Genomic DNA, 21067 nt, shown 5'->3' on the forward strand with positions numbered 1-21067 from the left:
CTTGGTAAAGTAAATCTGTTTGGCATATTTTTTGGCCTTCAGACAACAACTGATGGCTAAAGATCCAAACAGGACAGGCAAAAAAAAAAATAGAAAAAAAAATTAAACTTTCCTTTTTGATAAAGCATATAGTTAGGGCTGGATCAGGTGACCCTGAATCCTCCCTTAGTTATGCTGCAATAGATGTAGGCTGCCGGGGGATTCCCATGATGCATTGAGTTTTTCCTTTCCAGTCACCTTTCTCACTCACTATGTGTTAATAGACCTCTCTGCATTGAATCATACCCATTATTAATCTCTGTCTCTCTTCCACAGCATGTCTTTATCCCGTCTTCCTTCTCTCACCCCAACCGGTCGATGGCTGCTCCTCCCTGAGCCTGGTTCTGCTGGAGGTTTCTTTCCATTAAAAGGGAGTTTTTCCTTCCCACTGTCGCCAAAGTGCTTGCTCATAAGGAGTCATATGATTGTTGGGTTTTTCTCTGTATCTATTATTGTAGGATCTACTGTACAATATAAATCGCCTTGAGGCGACTGTTGTTGTGATTTGGCACTTTATAAATAAAACTGAATTGAATTGAAAAATTGATTGGCTGTAGATGGTTGATAGTGGCTGTGCTTACAGACAACAAAAAGACCCCAAACATTCATGTTAAAAACAAGTAATCACCACGGTAACAATATATAAAATTTTCCAATCTAATTTTACTTATTTATGAAGCACATTTAAAACAACAAAACTGACCACAGAACTATACACATAAAAGGAGGGCTATATAATAAAATATCAGATGCACTATACACACATGGACAGATACATATCAATAAATATATCTAATGGATTAAAAAAAACAAACAAGTATTTAAGTAAGGGTCAACTCTTACTTTGGGTTGAAAGCCAAGAATAAAAATTAGTTTTAAGGTGTATTTTTAATAATGTGCAAGGTGGCCACTCATGCTAACTGTCACGGTCCTCACCCAGCATTTTGAGTTTTGTGATGTTTTGAGTTTTCTGTGAGATAATGATTTTTTCCCTTTGGATTAGGATATGTAGTTCATGTTCTAGCTCAGCATCCAGTCCTTTCAGTATAATGTTGGCTTGTGCTTCAGTCTGTGTTCCTCATTAGGTTATGTAATCTTTAGTTATCATCTTTTGTGATCCGCTTCTGTTTCTCCAGTCAGTCATGTTTCCATGTTTATGTATCTCCTGTAACTGTGTCAAGTTCACATGTCTTAGTTCTGGTCTTTGTTTGTTATTTTCTGTTTTATTTCCTCATCCTGTGTGTTGTGTTTACCTCTGCTCTTTTTAGTCAGATTCCAGTCAGCTGTGTTCCCTGGTGTTTTCTATCTCCTGTAATTAACTACTGTGTGCAGTGTGTATATATTGTCTCAGGCTTCCCTTGCCCTTTGACGTGTATTCTCTCTCTAGACTGTCTGCTTTTTGTTTCGTGTGTTCCTAGTTAGATTCCTTAAGTTTATTCATTCATTCCTGGACTTTGTCATATTCCCTTTGTAAGCTTCAGCAATAAAGTGTTTTTTGAGTTTTACTTGGTGGTTTTGGAGTCCTTTGTTTAGGTCTTAACCTGCCTGCCCCACAGTCACCTTGTCACTAACATCAGAGGCAAACTCACTATACAGCTTCTGTGGCTGAAAAGCTGATCTCCTCATGTTCTTAAGTCCAGTCTTTAGGACATGGAGGAGTAACTGGTCAGCAGACCTCAGTAATCTCAAAGAGGCATAATATATTAAGAGATCAGTAAGACATTTTGGTGCCAACCCACTAAAGAATTTAAAAACATAGCATGAAATCTTAAAAATCAAAAATGGAAAGTCAAGCAAGACATTTTACATTTGGATAATCTGCTCTCATGTAACTAATTTATTAATCTATACACATATACAAAGAGTAAATCAGACTGCAAGGAGGATGATTAATGTGCTATCATAGTGTCCGTCACCAGTGGCAATAATTAACAAGCTCATAAAGTTGTAACTTTATAAAACATGTGCCCCCCAAGCAATATGCATTTCCTTACACACAGATTAGAGGTTTTAACTTGAGTAGTGACCACACCCATTTTTACAGGCCATAAACACCATTAAACATTTACACTGACACATACTTCATCTCCACATGCACATCCAACATTCAAGGCTAGAGCCATCAGCCACATATTTTACTTTCCATCTGTAAGGACACTTAACATTAACCCTGGTGTGTGTGTGTGTGTGTGTGAGTATGGAGGGCCAAACAAGGGCTCATTTTCTGTCTGTGTTTTTATTCATGGGGGGTGAGCTGGGAATCCAGACCTCTATCTGTCACACCCATCAACAACCGTGAACACGTCTACAACAGAAATCCTTGGGTCAGAAACTCTGGCCACAGCCCCAGAGAATCCTGTTCAGGATGAGGAAACCTGCCTGCTGAGAGTGATGTGTGCATGTGTGTGCAGCTTCTGGATGTGAGTAGCAGCCACCCTGTGTGACAGTAAGTTGATAGCTCTGTTCACCGTGCTTCTGTAGTCTGACAGACAGATTGACACAGCAGGACTGTGTGTTTCAGCCATGTTAGTACAAGTTTCCTCTGGTTTCTTAACACTGATTCTCACTGAGCCACAACAAGTTTCATTACCTGCGTGGCGTCACTCTGTCGCTGACAACACAACTTACTTGGGAAGGAAGCTGCAATGGATGGGTATGCTTGCGTAGATTTATTCATCTGTCTGCATGTAAATTCGGTGGAAGTAACATCATATGTTGTGTGAATCATATACAAGACCTGAAACCACCTTGAAACTATTCAAAATTAAATTCCTAAATATAGACACCTACAGACTCAAAGCTGCTGATGAGCATCAACTCAATTTCTGCTTATACTTTCAATCACTTTCCAAAGTTCATGGCCATGAGTGATAGTAGGAATACTAACCAGTAAATCATCAACTTTGACCAAAAGTCTGTTTCAGCTACAGTCAAAGCTGCACTACCCTTAACCTGCCCCTGATTTCTCTCTTTGCGACAACAGATAGTTACAATGATTTAGAGGTGCTAGGTCTTATCCCCACCACTTTTCATTTTACTGCAACCCACCCCAGCATAAGCTGGAGGTCACCACTCAAATGAAGTGGATCACATCATCCACAAAAAGAAAAGACAGAATATTGAGTCTGCCAAACCTTCCACCCTTTGGATATACCTAGAAATTCAGGTGACAAAGAGCAGCCCTGAGAGAATCCAGAAAACACAGACTTATTGTTGGTAATGACAGCCATGCTCTCACTATGGTTTTACAAGGTATGAATAACCTAAGAAGTCCGACACCTTAAAGGTCTGGAAGCACCGACCACAGAACACCCTGAGAGACAAGGTCATACGGTCTCTCAGAATCAACAATCAACAAGTCTACTGCTTGGGCAAACTCTGACTGCCTCAAGAATCCCGAGGATGTTGATGGTTGTCTGATCTGTGTGGTGATCCAGTGTTACACAAACAGGATGTGAATCAGCAGAACTGAGGAGATCTCAGTATAATATATTATACAACAGAGTACAGTACCTCAGCATACAATATCAGAAAGTATTCTTGTCGGTGATTAACTACGCCCCCATGTGAGTTAAGCAGCACTTTAGCCTGACTGCATCATGTGGGCAGAACATCCCTTCCCTCTCCTTAGCCACCTGACAACTTGCCTGAATCGCTTTGAGGATGACCAAAAGTCTGTTTCAGCTACTGCCAAAGCTGCACTACCTTTAACCTGCCCCTACCTGTTGGCCACCACAAATTCCCACAACCTAACTAAGCACAGGAGGATTATTTCCTCAGCCTCTTCATGGCTGACTTGACATCTGGTGTCCAACATCTATTTCAGGGGTTACCAACAAACAGCACCTTGCAGCGACCTCGGCGATGAAGTTATGGAGCATGGCCAACTCGGTGTGTGAATACAAGAACACTATGTGGGTGGCTGTAGCTCAGGTGGCAGAGCAGGTCAGCCACTAATCAGAAGGTCGGTGGTTCGATACCAGGCTGCCTCCTGGCTACAAGCCAAATATCCTTGGGCAAGATACTAACCCCATGTTTGCCTACTGGTGGTGGTCAGAGGGCCCGGTGGCGCCAGTGTCCGGCAGCCTCGCTTCTGTCAGTGCGCCCCAGGGCAGCTGTGGCTACAATGTAGCTTGCCATCGCCAGTGTGTGAATGTGAGTGTGAATGGGTGAATGACTGAATGTAGTAAAGCGCTTTGGGGTCCTTAGGGACTAGAAAAGCGCTATACAAATGCAGGCCATTTACCATTTACCATGTGCCAAAAAAGTCACATAGTCGTGTGGATTACAAGCTTATCTGTTCCAAATCATCACATAAAAGAGCTTCAACACGTCTCTGAATTGAACATTACTTGTTTTTCTGTCAACACATCTTGCTGATGAGCCGAGCAATGAAATGTTGACTAAAATATTGAGCTGCTCAGCTGCAAAGTACAAAGAAACGCATTTGCTGTCTTTGATGTGTGCATTGTTTTGTTTATTTTTCAATTACTGATTTATTAGACACATTTTCACAGTTTTTTGGATGATGTGAACACAGGGAAATGCTAATTGTGTTTACTTACTAGGATGTCTTGTTTGAAACAAGGTACTTTTCATTGGGAGTTTTACATGACTGATAACCTCGAAGGCTGATTCATCCGCTTGTCTCATCTGTAGGGGTTTTCACAAATGCAATGCAGACATTATTAGGAATACAAATGTCTAAATCAGCAGGATGAGAAAATTATAATGAACTCTATCTTGCAGCTCCCTTGTGTAATGACCGACTGGATTCAAACTCAGCACAAATTCACACAGTGAGTGGGAGTAAAGTGTCCTACAGTGGGAATCCATCTAAGATGGAAAATCCCTTGTTGTGCTCTACATGTGAGAAAGGGCAACAAGATTTGGATTTTGTCCAGACCTCATGTGTGAACGCAGATTTTCTTTCCGCTCGTTTTTGTTTCTTTCTAACTGTTACAAAGAGTCAATAATGTGCAACAGCCTTTATCTGGATTCAAGGCATAATCGACAAATCTCTTCAAGCTAATACAGAAAGTACGTTCAAAGGGGTGAAAGTAAATAGGTAATGCAAACTGCCAGATGCACAAGCAATACTGACATGCCAGAATGACCTTTATCGATAACCAATAGAGCACGCTAATGATTGTGGGAGTTAATGGCTGATGTTTGATGGCAGTATACACATCCAGGATTTCTGAAGATCTGAGTAAAAAAGGTCAAGGCCCTATTATGGTTGCTAATTGCTGCTGCTAATAACATAAATCTATAATGGTGTGGCTAAAGAAGATCAATGACCACAGACTGACACTGTACCTAATGAATCCTCTACTGACTCAAGGACAGAAATGAGGTAAGAGACCGAACTCACAGTTAGGGCTGAATTCAAGTCCAATCTTCTCTTCTAATAAAGAAAGATATGTATAAATGCATGTGTGTAATTTCTTGTGTGTTCACACAATCTGTATATAGCTTCCTAGTTGGTTGTATGTGCCTACATGTTGTCATTTGTGTATGTGTGTGTGTGTGCGTGTGAGTGTGTGTGTCCTTGCTCTGGATCATGTCTGTGATCCCAGGTGGGCTTTAGGGGTGGAGCAGCAGAGCAACAACAAAAAAATAGATGCAGCACCAGGAAAGAGAAGAAGGTAGACACTCTCTCTTTCATCTCTCTTTCATCCCACCTTTTCAAGGAAAGGAAAGAGAGTTTATTCCACTGTTCTCTCACCCTCTCTCTCCTCCTCTGTCCTGCTCTCAGATGCCTTTTGATGCCTTTCAAGTCAACCAAATGTGCTTTCCGGCTGCCATGCACTCTAACAGAAAGGCCTGTGTGTAGTGTGGGCTTTGGCACAGTGCCTAATTACTTTTAAGTCATAGACAGGTAGGCGGAAGACGGAGGTAGTTGTGTGTGTCTTTGTCTGCATCATGTGGGCTTTAAGCTGAGTTGTTCTCTACCACCCTGCTTTTTAGTTTTATGGGATTTACGAGCCAGCCTTTCTACCCAAAGGCAGTTTTGGCATTTTGCCACCATAAGACAAAAATACTACTGTACGTGTTGGGCCAGACATAAACCATTGACAGAAGATCACCAATATACTGGCATGATATGTAATAAGCAGATTGTGTCTGATACCACAGACACAGTATTTACTCCAGGTCAGCCACCAGGTAATGTGAAATTTAGAATAGAATAGAACAGAATACAATACAATACAATAGTTCTTGAATAGTTGGTGCTCCACACCAACTGTGTCAGAATAACATATAGATAGTAGACAGCAGAAATAAATAGGTAGTGCAAAGAAAAGACTTGGTCTGACTAGAGTATGTGTGAGTGACCTGAGTGATGAGGGTAACTCGGACCATGGCTCAGATTGGTGAGGTTGGTGGGCATGGGTGGGGTGTGGGGTGATAGTGTTTATTGACGGTCAGAAAGGCCCAGGGAAAGAAGCTGTTTGACAGGTGGAGGTGTGGAACTTGATTAGCCTGAGGCACCGACCGGGTCAAACAGATGGTGAGCGGGGGTGCTGGGGGTCACCTGTGATGGCCCTGGTTTTCCTGAGACAAGAGGATCTGGCGATAGTCTCCAGGGGTAGCAGAGGGACCTTTTTTGGCGGTGTTAATTACCCTCTGCCTTCGTGTTTCAGTTATGGCTCCTGTGTATCAAACAACCAGGCAGTAGAAGAATACGCTCTCCACTGAGGAGCGGTAGAAGGCCAGCTAGAGCTTCTGGTCCAGGTTATTCTTCCTCAGGACATGGAGGAAGTGCAACCGCTGCTGGGCCTTCTTTACCAGGGCATTGCTGTTGTGGGTCCAGGTAAGATCTGCCCAGAAATGAAGGTTGAGACAGATTCTACCCGTTCTCCATTTATAATGAGAGGGGAGTGGACCTGTCTGAGCCTCCTGAAGTCTATTATGAGTTCTTTTGTTTTAAGGACGCTCAGCTTCAGGTTATTTTCTGAGCACTAGTGGCTATGACAAATAAACTGATTTATCTGCTTTTGCACAAGGCAGTACTGATTTTTTTGTGTGTGTGTGTGTTTTGGGGTTTGTTGTTTGTGTTTGTTTTGGGTTTCTTCTTAGGTTTTGTTTTGTTTGTTTGTTTTTTCAATTTTATTTAAGCGTGTGTGTGGGTGTGCCTGTGTGTGCCTGTGTGTGTATTATCGTATCTGTTCATATAAGAAAAACTAAAAAATATGTGAGGGGAACAGATTGTATTGTCATTGTAAACTAATGTACACTTGTCTCTCAATAAAAATATGAAAAAAAAAGGCAGTACTGAAAGATTAATGGTCATTGGTAAAGTTCATATTTGGGTAAAAAAAAAAAAGAAACCTTATGTTTATTTGTGCCATGTGTTTGTTTTCAGCATCATCTTATTTATACGAGCTGACAGAAACAAAGGTCACTGACTCAACACAAAACAAGGATGTGAAGAATAAACACTCAAAACCTCATGTAGGCTTGTGCATGAAGCATAAAAAAGAATCTTGTAACAACTTAAGCATGATGCTAACAAAATTAGTTTTTGTGGTGGCACAGTGAATTGTTATAGTGAATTGCAGGCAGTGTTTTCCAGAGTTAAGCTTTTAAACATGGAAACATCCTCTATGCTGAAATGTCCTTGAGCAACACCAACAGACTGCAGAGACTTTCACTCCAAAGTTTAATAAACAATCACATTATTATGTAAAAGGGCTTTACAAGCCACTGCTGTTTCTTATTTTCTCCCTCTGTCTTTCTGTCTGATCAGGAGGAGGAGTGGCAGCTACAGGACAAGTCTGGACATGATGGAACCCCCCACTCCCTCCTTTCCCCTTCCTCTCTTCCCTAAACCATTTCCCTCATTCCCTTCGTCCCTCCTTCCTCTTCTCAATTTAAGCGCAAACCACAGACTTGCTGTGGAGGTTTCCATGACAAACATTACTAATTGGGGATCATTTTCATTTTGCTTTTTTCAATCATGTCTGGCAAAAGTGACGTGTGTGTGTGTCTGTGTGTGTGTGAGAGAGAGAGAGAGAGGGAGAAAGAGAGAAAGCCACAGAAGGGAAGCACTGTTAAGTCTCTGTTTTGATATAAAACCTCTGGCTCATCAGACAGACAATAATGAGCTCAGTGCAGCTAATAAATGCAATATTACAAGTGCTATACTGCTTTCAGAAAATGAGCAGTTGTTCCGGAGCAGCAGGTTGGCGGCAGCAGGGTGCATCGCCACTGCAAGTGACCTCTGATCCTGCTGGGCTGCACACACAGCTGGTAACTGTGGGTTGTTGCTTACAGTCATAAAATCTCACATCAGTATTTCCTAATTCATTTACTCACAGTTGCCCACTGGCTCATTGAAATGCAATATAGTAATTCAATATATTGATACTTACAGATATCACATTTGTGAAATAGAGAGCACTTTTATCAGACAGGCTCACACAAGCAAGAAAAGAAAAACTTTGTTGCTCCAGGTTGAGGACGGGAGAGAACACAGACATTTTCTAGTCTAATTTAGTGCCTATATGCTTTTAGCTGGCACATTTCAAAGACAGCAAAGCTGGTTTGGTTTAAACATGTAACCACAATTAATGAAAAAAGCAGATCCCAAGTATTTCTTTAAAATACAATGAGATTTTATGTCACATGCATATTTTGGTGAGGTTTGAGGGGTTACATAAATAAAGTAATTAAAGAAACCTTCATTGAGGAAAGAGTGCATTCATAAAGGGAAAGAAATATTTAGAGGAAATATAAATGATCTGCTTAAGTCATTTAGTTGTTCCAAGGCTGCAGTTTACTAAAGTGTTTTTTTTTTTCTTTAAGTCACATCATTTTAAAATTAATGCAACTGTTGGATTTTTTTTTTTTTTGTTGTTGTAATTTTTGCAATTAGTAAAGTGAAATTCTTAAAGTCTCTAAACAAAAATACATGTTTATTTGTAATATTTATATATTTCTTGATTGTAATTCCTTCATGGTAGACTTGAATTTTCAAGACTTAAAAAGTGCCGAAACACATTTAAGAACAAAGGCATATTATACCCTCAACATCTACCCCCTTGTGTGCCTGAAAGCCATATATCTAAGCTCAGAGAGCACAAACTTCTGACAAACATGCTGGCTGTGCGTGTGCGTGTGTGTGTTAGCGTGCGTGAGTGTGTATAGCTGTACTGTATGTATATGTGTGGGTATCTAATGATCCCTGTGTCGCCTTCTCGGTGTCTCCCACACCTCCCCTTCTCATTAGCGGTGACGCCTGAGTGGATTAACCGCACGCGTGCACACGTACGTGCACGGTAACACACACGTCCACCCCAACCGCTAACGAAAGTAGAGCTCATCAAAGAGAATCTATCCACCCTGGTTTAGGAAAGACAAACTGTCATAAAACTTGGATTTGTACTCAATGCAAACCAGAAGCCCCTTTCTGGCAGGACGCTGGGTATGTGGGTCCATGTGTGTGTGTATATGTGTGTGTGACAAAGGCAGGAGCTCAGAAACAATATGTATTTATTGTTTTTGTGTTAAGGCCAGTGTATTTCTGTGTGGGTTCAAACGATGTGTTATATCATCTCAGATTAAACTAATTTGGTAAGTAAATGAGAGAGGAACAAAAGCAGAGAGGAAAGGAAAGAAGAAAAAAACTTGAATGAAAAGAAATAAAAGGATGATGAATCACAGGAAGAGAATGAAAGGAGAACTCACTTGATTAGAACAATAAATATAGTCACAATACACAGCTTTACTCAAGACCACATATCTTCTCTTCTAATCAGATATTTCCTGTGCAGGCTCATAGATAGAAGAACAGACTCAGAGCAGAGCCAGAAGGATGGAAACATAAAGAAAGTGAGAACTTAATACAACCAACACCCAGCACAAAATGAGAGTGAAGTCCTGGTAACTGTAAACCAGATGGACATGATCTAACATCTCCTGTCATAATGTGGGGGGGGGGGAGACCACTGAGGTGTCCGTCATTCTGATTGAAAGAGACACTCCAGACTTTTGTTTTATAACCAGGATCAAAACCTTACTTGCCAGTCTGGTGGAACTGTTCTCTAGTACATTTTCAGTTTAAACCTGTCTGATTCAACAAATATAAATCCACTGCCTGCTGTAAGCAATTCAGCAATGGAAGAAGGCCAGCCAGGATTTAGCTGTTAGCATTAATCTAAAACTTTGCCCATACTGTAAGTCACACCAACAAAACTGCGCGAGACAGGTTTAAACAGAGACAATCAACAAACCGAAGGAAGCACAGTTATTTGTGTTGTAGCCGAAGAACCAAATTTGCTGTTTGATTTGATCTTTTGGCACAGATCAGAATCAAAACCATGCAGATTCTCCAGACCACGAGCCAATGGCAGTCAAAGCGTTACATACAAATAACAGATGAGAAAGCGCATGATGCTGTGAGGAAAACAGAGGTGGATTACAACAGTGTGACAGACAGAGAACAGATATCACTGTCAGGCCTCCGGTTAGGATTCAGTAAAAAACTGGGAGCAATGTACTGCTGGGGTGATATGGGCTGCTTGGAAGTGTGACAAGAAGAAGCAGAGCCACGGATGAGTCTAAGAGCTGGAGAATATCCAGCTCCAAATAAAGAGACAAAAGAAGGAAATAGAGTTTGTGATCCTACCTTTCTTGGTTTTCTTAGATGGTTGTTTCTTCTTAATGAACTTGGTCGCCTCCTGTGGAACTTCAATCTCCTCCCCATCACCAGCCAGCTCTGCTATGGGCTCAACACCTCCTGAGTGAAAGATATGAAGGAAAATCATTACAAAAATAAGTTCAACAAGTCTTTTTTTCCTTTCTTTTTTTCTTAAAAACATATTGTTATGACACACACGTGTGATGCAGTGTCTCTGAAGATAAAGTTTGCTTTCAGTTTTTATCCTCTGAGCTGCAAAGCCATTGGGTTGCCAGAACAACATAAACCTTTGTATCCAAGGAGCAGCACAGTCCTGATTAGATTGTCGGTGTATGGAATAACTAGGAATTCCTATAGTCTTATTTCATTACATTCATTATTTAGTACAACATTTACTAATGTGTTCTAAATACAAAGCAGCTAATCCTTCCCTACACATTAAAAGCATAAGTATGTCTGCATGTTTTTCCCAAACTCCTAACCCTAGACAACATGTTCAAACTTGATGAAAACTAGCCTATATACTGCCTAGGGCATCCACATCTGTAATATCTATATTTTAATCGATTAAAATATTTACTTCAAATACATTGCAGTTATTCTGTGTACTTGTATCCACAAACTGCATGATCGAGGGAATGTACTGTCATTTTTATGCACGTAAATCCAACCAATTTTTTGTTTTTGAAGTTTGAATGTTCGTGTACATGTGATACATATAAAAATTTGCATGTTTTGTCCAATGAACCATCATCGACATAAAACTCTGCAAGTGGTTCCTGCAAACGATGGATGTGGCTGTTTTTTCAGTCATTTCCATCTTAATTTATCCATCCATCCATCCATACTTTTCCGCTTATCAAATTCAGGGTCGCATGGGGGCTGGAGCCCATCCCAGCTGTCTTAGGGCAAGAGACGGGGTACACCCTGGACAGGTCGCCAATCTGTTTTAGAGACAGACAACCATTTGCACTCACATTCACACCTATGGGCAATTTAGAATCACCAGATAACCTAACCCCACCAATTTAATGTCTTTGGCCTGTAGAAGCCATTTATATGTTACCCATTTAAAGCCCATATGATTGGTAATAATCCAAGTGTTATAGTGTCTGACCTGTAACAAAATGTTGTACCAAATCACATTTCATAGCAATTGGGTAATAATTAAGCTATTTAGTCTTATGTTTTCTATTTAGATCAACATTTACAAATAACAGAAAAGACATGTATAACAATCAGCGCAAGTAGCTGACGAGACAGGACTCATACCATATTTAAGATGTCACCGTTAGCATTCTTTTCCTATAAGTTGAACATTGCTTTTGCCTTTTCATTTCTAATGGTTTATAATGATTCTGAATTGTTAATAGCGTTATGTAGGCCTGCTGCTATGTAGCAGGCAAAAGGTGGACGTGAATGCAGGACACGAGAGACAGCTTTAATGCTAAAATTAAACAAAATACAGAACAAACTCTGAGTAGAAACAAGGCATCCAAAAACCAGAGGAACACAGCGCTTAAACACGCAAAACCATGGGGAATGAGGGAGGACGTGACAAAGAACTAAGACAAACTGAGAGAATAAATACAAGGTGATGAGGGGAAACAGGAGACACCTGGGAGGACAGCTGAAACTAATTGAGAAAACACGCGAAGGCATGTAAAACTAAATCCAAAGCATAAGAGACAAAAGACTAACAAACTAAAACGGAAAGCAATTAAAACATGAGAACAAATATGCATACTTGACAGAGAAAACACAGGAGGGCAGGAAAAGTACAAAGTGCAAATTATAAAAGTAGACTGAACCAGGACTGAGAATAAAATCATGAAGAGAAAGGAGCCAGAATACAAAACTGAAAGTGCCCAGAACTACCAACAAACTAAAAGCAGAAAGACAAAGAAATGCAAATCTAAACCAAATGTGAACTAAGAAACAAGAGTTATTTAACAATATGTTTTCTTGAAAATTTGCATTTGTAAATGTACCAAGTCTGATGCAAGACATCAAAATATTCATGTTTTAATTTTGCATTCTTGTCAACCATGAAGAAAATAAAGCTGAATAAATGAAATGAAAACCTTTTTGCTACAAACATGTAATAGGTATTTGTTTTCCTAATGCAAGTAAAATGTGGCTCAGAGTTCAACTCTAAACAGTTTTTGATATTTCTTCATCCGTCCAATTGTGTAAGAATTTTTTTTCAAAATTAACTTTCACTTTTTGACTCTTGCATCGAGATGAAATTCTCCTGTTTGTATACATTTGCACCAACATATGTAATATAAACAAAATCTTTCAAGATGTTTTAGAGAAAGGTAAATGTAGCAATGAAATAACAGCATCAAACATAAGGTTTTAAAGTGTGTGTGTGTGTGTGTGTGTGTATGAGAGAACCTGGATGTGTGAGAGGAGTGATTGTGTCTGCGTGACGAAATCCCTGCTAGAATCCCATGGATCAGTGTGGATTTAGGGAGCTCCTGAGGCCGATGAATTGGACGCCTTGTCTCTCTCTGTCCTACCTCACAGTCTCCTCATCAAGCCTCCCCCTCCCTTTCCATCCCTCCCTTTTTGTCTCCTCTTCATCGCTTCTTCATTCCTCTACCCCCTCGTTGTCTCCTCTTCCTCTTTTCATCCCTGTCGCCATCTGATCTTTCGTTCTTTCTACTCCTTTACTTCCTTCTGTCATTCTCTGTCCACTCCTTATCCCTTTTTCTTTTCTTCAGTTCCCTTCTTTTTCTGTCTCCTTCCAACTTTATTTCTCATCCTCCCATATTCTGATCCTCCTTCACTTCCTTCCTTCCTATCATCCTTCCCTCTCTCTCCATTTCTGCAGCTCCCTGAGGAATCTGTCCAGTTTCACGGTACTTTCATTTAATGTGCACGCCACACATTGTTTCTTTGTCTTGTGTGTGTGTTTGTGCATGTATGAGAGCAGAGTGTGCATGTGTGTGTCTGCCATTGAGTCTACCTTAAGGTGTCTGAGAATGTGTATGTCACCATCTCCCCCACCGAGTCTACATCTGTGTGAGTATGTGTGAGTGCAGATTATCCTAAGTCCTCTCTAATATTTATCCTGGCCTTTTCTAAAGCCAATCTTGTTCTCTTTGGTGAAAGCACAGCCTGTGGCTTCACATGCACAGAGAGGCGTGCACACACACGCACACACACACACTCCCAGTTGTTTGAAATGGGATATGCCTCACTCTTAATTGGGAAGGTGTTTTGCTAAGGCTGTCTTACAATTTCACGGGGAATGTGTGGATCTGTGGGTGTGTGTATGTGTTTTAACCTCATTCTCACATCAACATAAGGTAAGGAAATAGCCCACCTCTGGAGCAACTTACTCTGAAACACACAGACTGTCTCTTACCACTGACCTCCAACACATTCCAGCCTGTCCCTCATTCTGTAAATAGTAGGAATTATACCACCTGGTTAGAGTTGTGACGTTGTGCTCTGTTACAGTTAGTCTATATTTATATCATTTGATGAGCTATCAGTTTTAGAGAATCTTAAGACTTAGACACTTAAGACTGCTTTATATTTTGCACGCAAAGAAGCAATAGAATATAGAATAGATGTGACTGCCTATTTAATCATTGTTTGGATAGGCCACCCACAAACTATAATAACAAGTATATAACTACTACTACTACTACTAGTACTAGCAATAGCAGAAAAAGTGTAAGCATGAGTAGTATTAGCAGTATAAATAACAGTTATCATAATCTATACTTCATTCTGAATGGATTCCCAAATGGGAACAGCATGGTCAGCTCTTCTGCCTGTTAAAGACACAATGGAGCTTCTATTTTCTGTGCTTACACAATAAATATCTACACAACTCCTGAATCTGAAAAAAAACAAAACAAAACAAAACAAATAGAAGTTTAGTGCTTATTAGGAGGTACAAGAAAAGTTTAGGAGACATAGTTGGGGAAATTGTCAATCTGAGCATTTGTGGATCTGTTTGTGTATATATATGGGAATGGTTTGGGTCACTTAACAACAATTTGAGGACAGCTTGAAGAAAGTTTAAGCCATTTTGTGATGATTTGAGACATTGTGGGACGGCGTGGGACCATTTGGGCTAGTCTGTGACAGTTTGGGGCTGCTTTAGGACAGTTTTGGAACAGCTTGGGCAGCTTGGTTGAGGGGTTAAGCTGCTTTCAATAGACATTTCTTTCTTGGTTTGCAGTACGGAGACACCAGTGCATTCCTGCTTTATTCTGGGCTGCGGTTTGAAGATGGGGGTGATACTATGCCGCTGTGGTTACCAGCAATTTGGCTGTGGGCTTTAACGTTTCTTCCCCCCGTCAATATACATAATTGTACGCACATATATATAAATGTTCAGTACATTAGACCTGCACATTTCTGCACACACACAGCCTCAAAGCAACATTCTTTTGAAAACACACATCAAAATCCAGGAAGTGTGATTCTTTAAAAAAAAGTTGTGTGCTTGAATTAGACACCTGGTATCTTTTGTCTAGTCTTCAGTCTAAACTTACAAACCACATATGAGTACGGCAAAAGCACCTCGAAAAAACATTATGAGTCGTTCCCGCAAACATTTTTTTTCTACAGCAATAAAATCACTAAAAACTAAAAACAAATGTAAGCAAGCAATTTTAGGCAACGAATATTTAACAGCTCAGGAAACAATTCTTATAGTTTCCTGCCTAAAAAACATAAAAGTCTAACTCTAAGTGTGAATTACTAAACAAATTTCAGTAAACAGTTCAATCTCTTCTAAAAATAGAACTCTGCTGTTTTATATATAGCATTGTGGAGGAAAACTCTTCAATTTGAACACCACAGCAAGAGAACAAAGACAGCTGAACAGGAACACACACAAAACATGACCTACACTTACACACAGTGCATGTAGTTCAATCTCTGCTGTGTCTTCTGACCTTCCACATGCACACACAGACATACATGTGTGTGCACGCTCCTGCAAACACAGCCCATCTTTTCCTCTCTCTTTAAGTCTAAAATAGATGCAGGCCCCAAACCACAGCTACCAGTGGAACACTGTGAAAATAACTGCGACACACTTGTGCTATAGGGGTGTGTGTGTGTGTGTGTATATAGAGTGTCTGCTTGCTTTAACTGGACTGTGGATATAAGCAATCTCTTCTGAGTTCATTAGGAGAGGAGTGTAAAAGAAAGAAAAAAGTGAGGATGTTAAAATGCTAAATGCTAGAAATAAAACAGGGTTTGATTCATTAGTGGAACATGTGGCATAACGTAAAAAGAGAAGAGAAACAAAAACAGCAGTGTTCAACAGAATAAGATAAACAAGAGATGAGCCATTGATTAAAAAAAGACTAATATACAAGATGAACTGCAGATTCCTCAGTGAAGAAACCACCAGAATAAACAGGACATAGCGCACAGATGGGATTGACGACAATAATGAGTTTTTTGTGGAAAAAAAAAATATTGCTCATGCAGTCAAATAACTTATTCATCTTGTCATCTTGTTTAGATAGTGTATGTATGTGTGTGGGTGGGAGCAGGCATCTATATACACACCTCTTTAGCTGAAGGAAGAGGTATGCTGACAGCGCGCTGACTAATGAACCATGTGATAAACAGTCCTGATTTCAGCAGGTGTGTGTATGTGTACAAAGTACAGCTGCTGAAGCTTCAAGTTGGTCCAAATGATGTCATCAGGGTAAGACACAAGGTCATATGACGCAGCGAGAAACATATAGACAACCAGAGATACGGTGGGATACATGTTAGCCAGATAAAACTACACACCCAGTTGGAATATACTAATGTTCCTAATATGTCCTTTATGTATTGATATACTGTAATTGTTATACCTGGCTTGCATATGCTACTATACTACAAGATTTCGATCTATACTTCACAGACTACAGTACGCGGAAACCAATAAACCAAAACATACAGTGGAACAAGTCAGATCAATGGTTACAGTAAAACTAGATTAACCTTTTTAAAAAACTGCTGGTTTGTGTTTCTAAACATTGCCGCCTGTGTAAATAGCAACCGGTAATTAGTAACTGGAATACTAGTATTTATAGTGTATATGGGATATGCATCACCAGATTTCTCCGAGCTCCCACTCCACGGCCCGTTCCAACTCCTGTAATTTTCCAGTAGCTGAAGTGACGTCCAGAACAAGAATTTATTACAAGAGAGATATTTTATTATCCATTGACCAAATGGGCTCTATTCTCATTAAGTGCTCAACTCATTAATACATTTTGCATACTGCAACAGATTTTATTTTTTAAATGAAATCCACAAAGATTTTAAAGTTTGCCTTCAACCAGATTTTGAGCATTTGACCAACCAGCATGAACCAAACCTGGTCCTCCCTTCTCTATACTAAAGACAAGCAGAGACGATAATGTGCTTAGAAGTGTGTGTGTGTGTTTTGTTGGGTTTCCCTACCAATGAAGTGAGACTTATTGTGCGGTATTTCAGTGTGTATGCGTTTGTGTGTTTTTCTGTGGTCTTGGAGTAAAACAGTTGCTGTCGGTGTTGTTGGAAACGTAAACAAGTGTGCATGTTTACGGCCGGGTGAAAAAGCAACATCTGAGAGGGTTAGCGAACGCCTGTTTACTGCAGTGCAGCGTGTGTGTGTATGTGGTGTCTACATCTGTGTCAATTTTGGCAGAAGACCAAAAGAGAAAGGAGAAACCGCATGACAAGAAAACGTAAATACAAACACATTCACTCTCTCTCTCTCTCACTCTGTCTTTCTCTCACACACACACTTTATTGACCAACTTCTGCTCCACTGAACTATGCGCCGAATTACTGTAATCACTATAATCACTTATAAACATGCCTTTAACACTTTATAGACCTCTTTCTCTGTTTCTCTCTCTAACACACACACACACACACACACACACACACACACACACACACACACACACACACAGTACAGTACTAATTCTCAAAAACAAATGGATCCACAAATCTCATGGTGTATTGTGGAGGATTACAACTTCCTCATGCGGCCATGCACATTTACACATTTACCTTAAAACTGCTGGACAGTAAGTGTCAGCAGCACTGAGGAAAGAGTTGTGGATCAAACAAAGACTCTGCAGTAAACTCAAATGAGCTGATTTAACATCTGGCAAGGGAACAAGAATTTAAACTAAATACTGCGGCTATGACTTGCATATTCATACACTGATTAATTATGTTGATTAACGTGCCTTGTCCCTAGACCCTAGAATGTGCATAAATAAAAAGCAAACAAGCAAACATGGTCCTGGAAAACCATTTGGCACCACCAGGCACTGTCATGTCCCCTATGCTATTATCTTCACTGATAAATCACACCAGCAAAATATGCTGATTTCCAGGAATTAACCACTTCTTTTTATAAGACAGAACATGTCTTGACTGAAAAGAATCGAACTGTCAATTTTAAATGAAATTTGGTTGGTTTTGGTCAAACAGAACTAGACATAAAAAATACTGAACATACAAAAGATGTTTGTCTGTCTGTAAATACAAATATCTATTGACCCAATGATAAAGGATTGAGAAGTGACAGGAAGTCAACAGTAACTCAAATAACCAGCAGAAGACCTCAATGGGTTCTAATCCTGTCAGCTAAAAACAGAAAACTGAGGCTACACTTTGCACTGGGTTACCAACAGAAGACTGTTGAAGAGCAGAAGAGCTGATTTGTTTTGATTTTTGCTGCCTCAGATAGCACGGTCATAATTTAGCATAAACAATATGAAACCATGGATTCGTCCTGTCTTGCATTAACAGTTCAGGGTGCTGTTCATTTTGTAAGGGCGTGGGGGACCATTAGTACCAACTGAGCATCGTTTAAATGACACAGCGCCCCCTGAGTATTGTTGCTAATTAGTCCATCCCTTTATGACCACAGCGTACCCATCTTCTTTTAGCTGTTTCCAGCACCATGTCAAGAAGCTCTGGCCTCCAGATCTAAATCTAATAGGGCACCTTTGGGATGTGGTGAAATGGACCACATCATGAAGGTGCAGCTAACAAATCTACAATAACTGTGTGATGCTATCATGTCAATATAGACCAAAATGTCTGAGGAACATTTCCAGCACCTTGTTGAATCTGTGCCATGAAGAATTAAGCCAAAAGAAGGTCCAACCCAATATTAGCAAAGAATACCTAAAGTGACCGGTGGGTGTACATTTTGGTTTTTACTATAAAGGAGAGTTAAGAGAAGGAAGAGTACAAGGAGGTAAGAAAGGCAGTAGGGGTTGGGCTTGAAGAGTGTAACTGATGATCTGTCAAAAGGTCCTTTAAAACTTCTGCCAAGAGTAAATGATCCATAAGGTGCCTGAGTGAGAGAGTTTATGTATTTGCATGTATATGCATGATTTTACGAGTGTCTACCTTGCAAAAATTATGTGAGTGTATATTTTTTATGCATGTGCCTGCACTGTGTAACTTATGCAGCTGTGTATGTATACCTGTTTGTAGTGGTATTATTTATTATTTTTTTCACATACCTGTGTATATCATTTCAAGGGTGCGTGTACTGATGCATTTAAATATGAGTCTCTGTGTTGACTGTAAGGTGTTAAATGAATAGGGTCCATGTTTTTGCCTGCTGAGCCTTAAAATCTGCACCAAGGGACCAGCTTACAAGGCTGTCCACCAGCACGCACACAGTATAACATGCACAGATTACAACACATGGGTACACACACACACACACAACTGATTTTACCACTGAAACTGTTCAGTCAGCAATCTGGTAGCAATGCAGTTCCCTCCCAAATTCTTTGATACTTTAGTTGGATCTTTCAGTATTTACATTGCTGGAACTGTTTGTTTTCTGCAAGAAACAGCAGAATTAAAGTATTTTGACTAAAATGATAAATGGGAAGTTCCCATCCTATAATCCCATGGTTGCATTTATCTAAAATACTAAAACCAACAACTCAACAGAGAGGCAGAGTAATAACCTTTAAATAGGGTTACCTTAAATTTAATTCATTTTTATTTATACAGTGCTAATTTACAGGAGCAATGGCCTTGAAGTAGCCCGGCAACCTGAGTATTTAGTAGCATAACTGAAAGATGGCTCAGGGTCACCTCATCCCGTCCTAAATGTATTAAAAAGGAAATTTTGAGTCTAATTTTTAATCAGTCTAAGTGGAATGTAGACAAGTAAACCAATGACTCACCAGGAACAGCAAGATTCTGGACTTGAGCAGGGACCTGGACATTAGCCTCAGAGGCCAGGGTGAGACGCCCTCCTTTGCCGATTCGTTCACAAAGCAGGGTGATGTGCTTCTTGAGACGGGCAGTGTCACTGGGGAGGCCCAGCACTGATCCTCCTGTCTGCGCCAGAGAAGTAGCCTGGTCCTTGGGGTTCTGTGACAAGCAGGTCCGTAGGAGGTGGGAGACGGCGGCATCACAGCTCTCTTCCCAACCCTGTGGAAAGAAAGAGAAAGCTTACCTTATACACTACCACTCAAAAGTTTGGATACACCTTCTCATTTAATGGTTTTTCTTTATTTCATGATTATTTACATTGTAGATTCTCACTGAAGGTGTTAAAACATGTTCAATATTTTAGATTTTTCAAAACAGCCACCCTTTGCTTTGATTACTGCTTTGCGCACTCTTCTCTCAATGAGCTGCATGAGGTCGTCACCTGAAATGGTTTTCTAACAGTCTTGAAGGAGTTCCCAGAGATGCTGAGCACTTGTTTGCCCCTTTTGCCTTCACTCTGGGCTCCATCTCATGCCAAAGCACAGATTTCACTGGTCTAATGTCCATTCCTTGTGGTTTTTGGCCCAAACAAATCTCTTCTCCTTTTTGCCTTTCTTTAGTAGTGGTTTATTAGTAGCTATTTGACCATAAAGGCCTGATTCACGCAGTCTCCTCTGTTGATGTAGAGATATGTCTGCGACTGGAACTCTGTGTGGCATTTATCTGGGCCCTAATCTGAGGTGCTGTTAACTTGCGGTTTCTGAGGCTGGTGACTCGGAAGAATTTATCCTCAGCAGCAGAGGTGACTCTTGGTCTTCCGTTCCTGGGACAGTCCTCATGTGTGCCAGTTTCATTGTAGCGCTTGATGGTTTTTGTAACCGCACTTGGGGACACATTCAAACTTTTAGCAGTTTTAAAGTAATGATGAATGGTTGTTTCTCTTTACTTAGCTGATTGGTTCTTGCCATAATATGAATTCTAAAAGTGGTCAAATAGGACTGTCAGCTGTGTAACAACCTGACTAAAACACAACTGATGTCCCAACCAAGAAGGCAAGAAAATTCCCTAATTCCCAATTTCTTCTTTGCTACATAATCACATATATCTTGCTTCATATATTTGATGTCTTCAATATGTATATACAAAGTAGAAAGTAGT

General features: G+C 40.2%; 1 protein-coding gene across 2 annotated transcripts in view; it reads right to left on the reverse strand.

Annotated features, from left to right (window-relative positions):
* The window catches only part of bbs9 (Bardet-Biedl syndrome 9), a 174548-nt gene that overhangs the window by 54592 nt on the left and 98889 nt on the right, over positions 1–21067 (reverse strand). For both annotated transcript variants that reach the window (XM_087848408.1, XM_087848407.1), the window contains 2 exons: positions 19879–20128; positions 10673–10783 (listed from right to left, as the gene is read on the reverse strand). In XM_087848408.1, the coding sequence (XP_087704534.1) occupies positions 10673–10783; positions 19879–20128 (361 nt within the window). The remainder of the gene's footprint in view (positions 1–10672; positions 10784–19878; positions 20129–21067) is intronic.

The sequence above is a fragment of the Neolamprologus brichardi genome, chromosome 11 (genome assembly GCF_056152115.1).
Source record: "Neolamprologus brichardi isolate AB-2024 chromosome 11, ASM5615211v1, whole genome shotgun sequence".
Lineage (NCBI taxonomy): Eukaryota > Metazoa > Chordata > Actinopteri > Cichliformes > Cichlidae > Neolamprologus > Neolamprologus brichardi.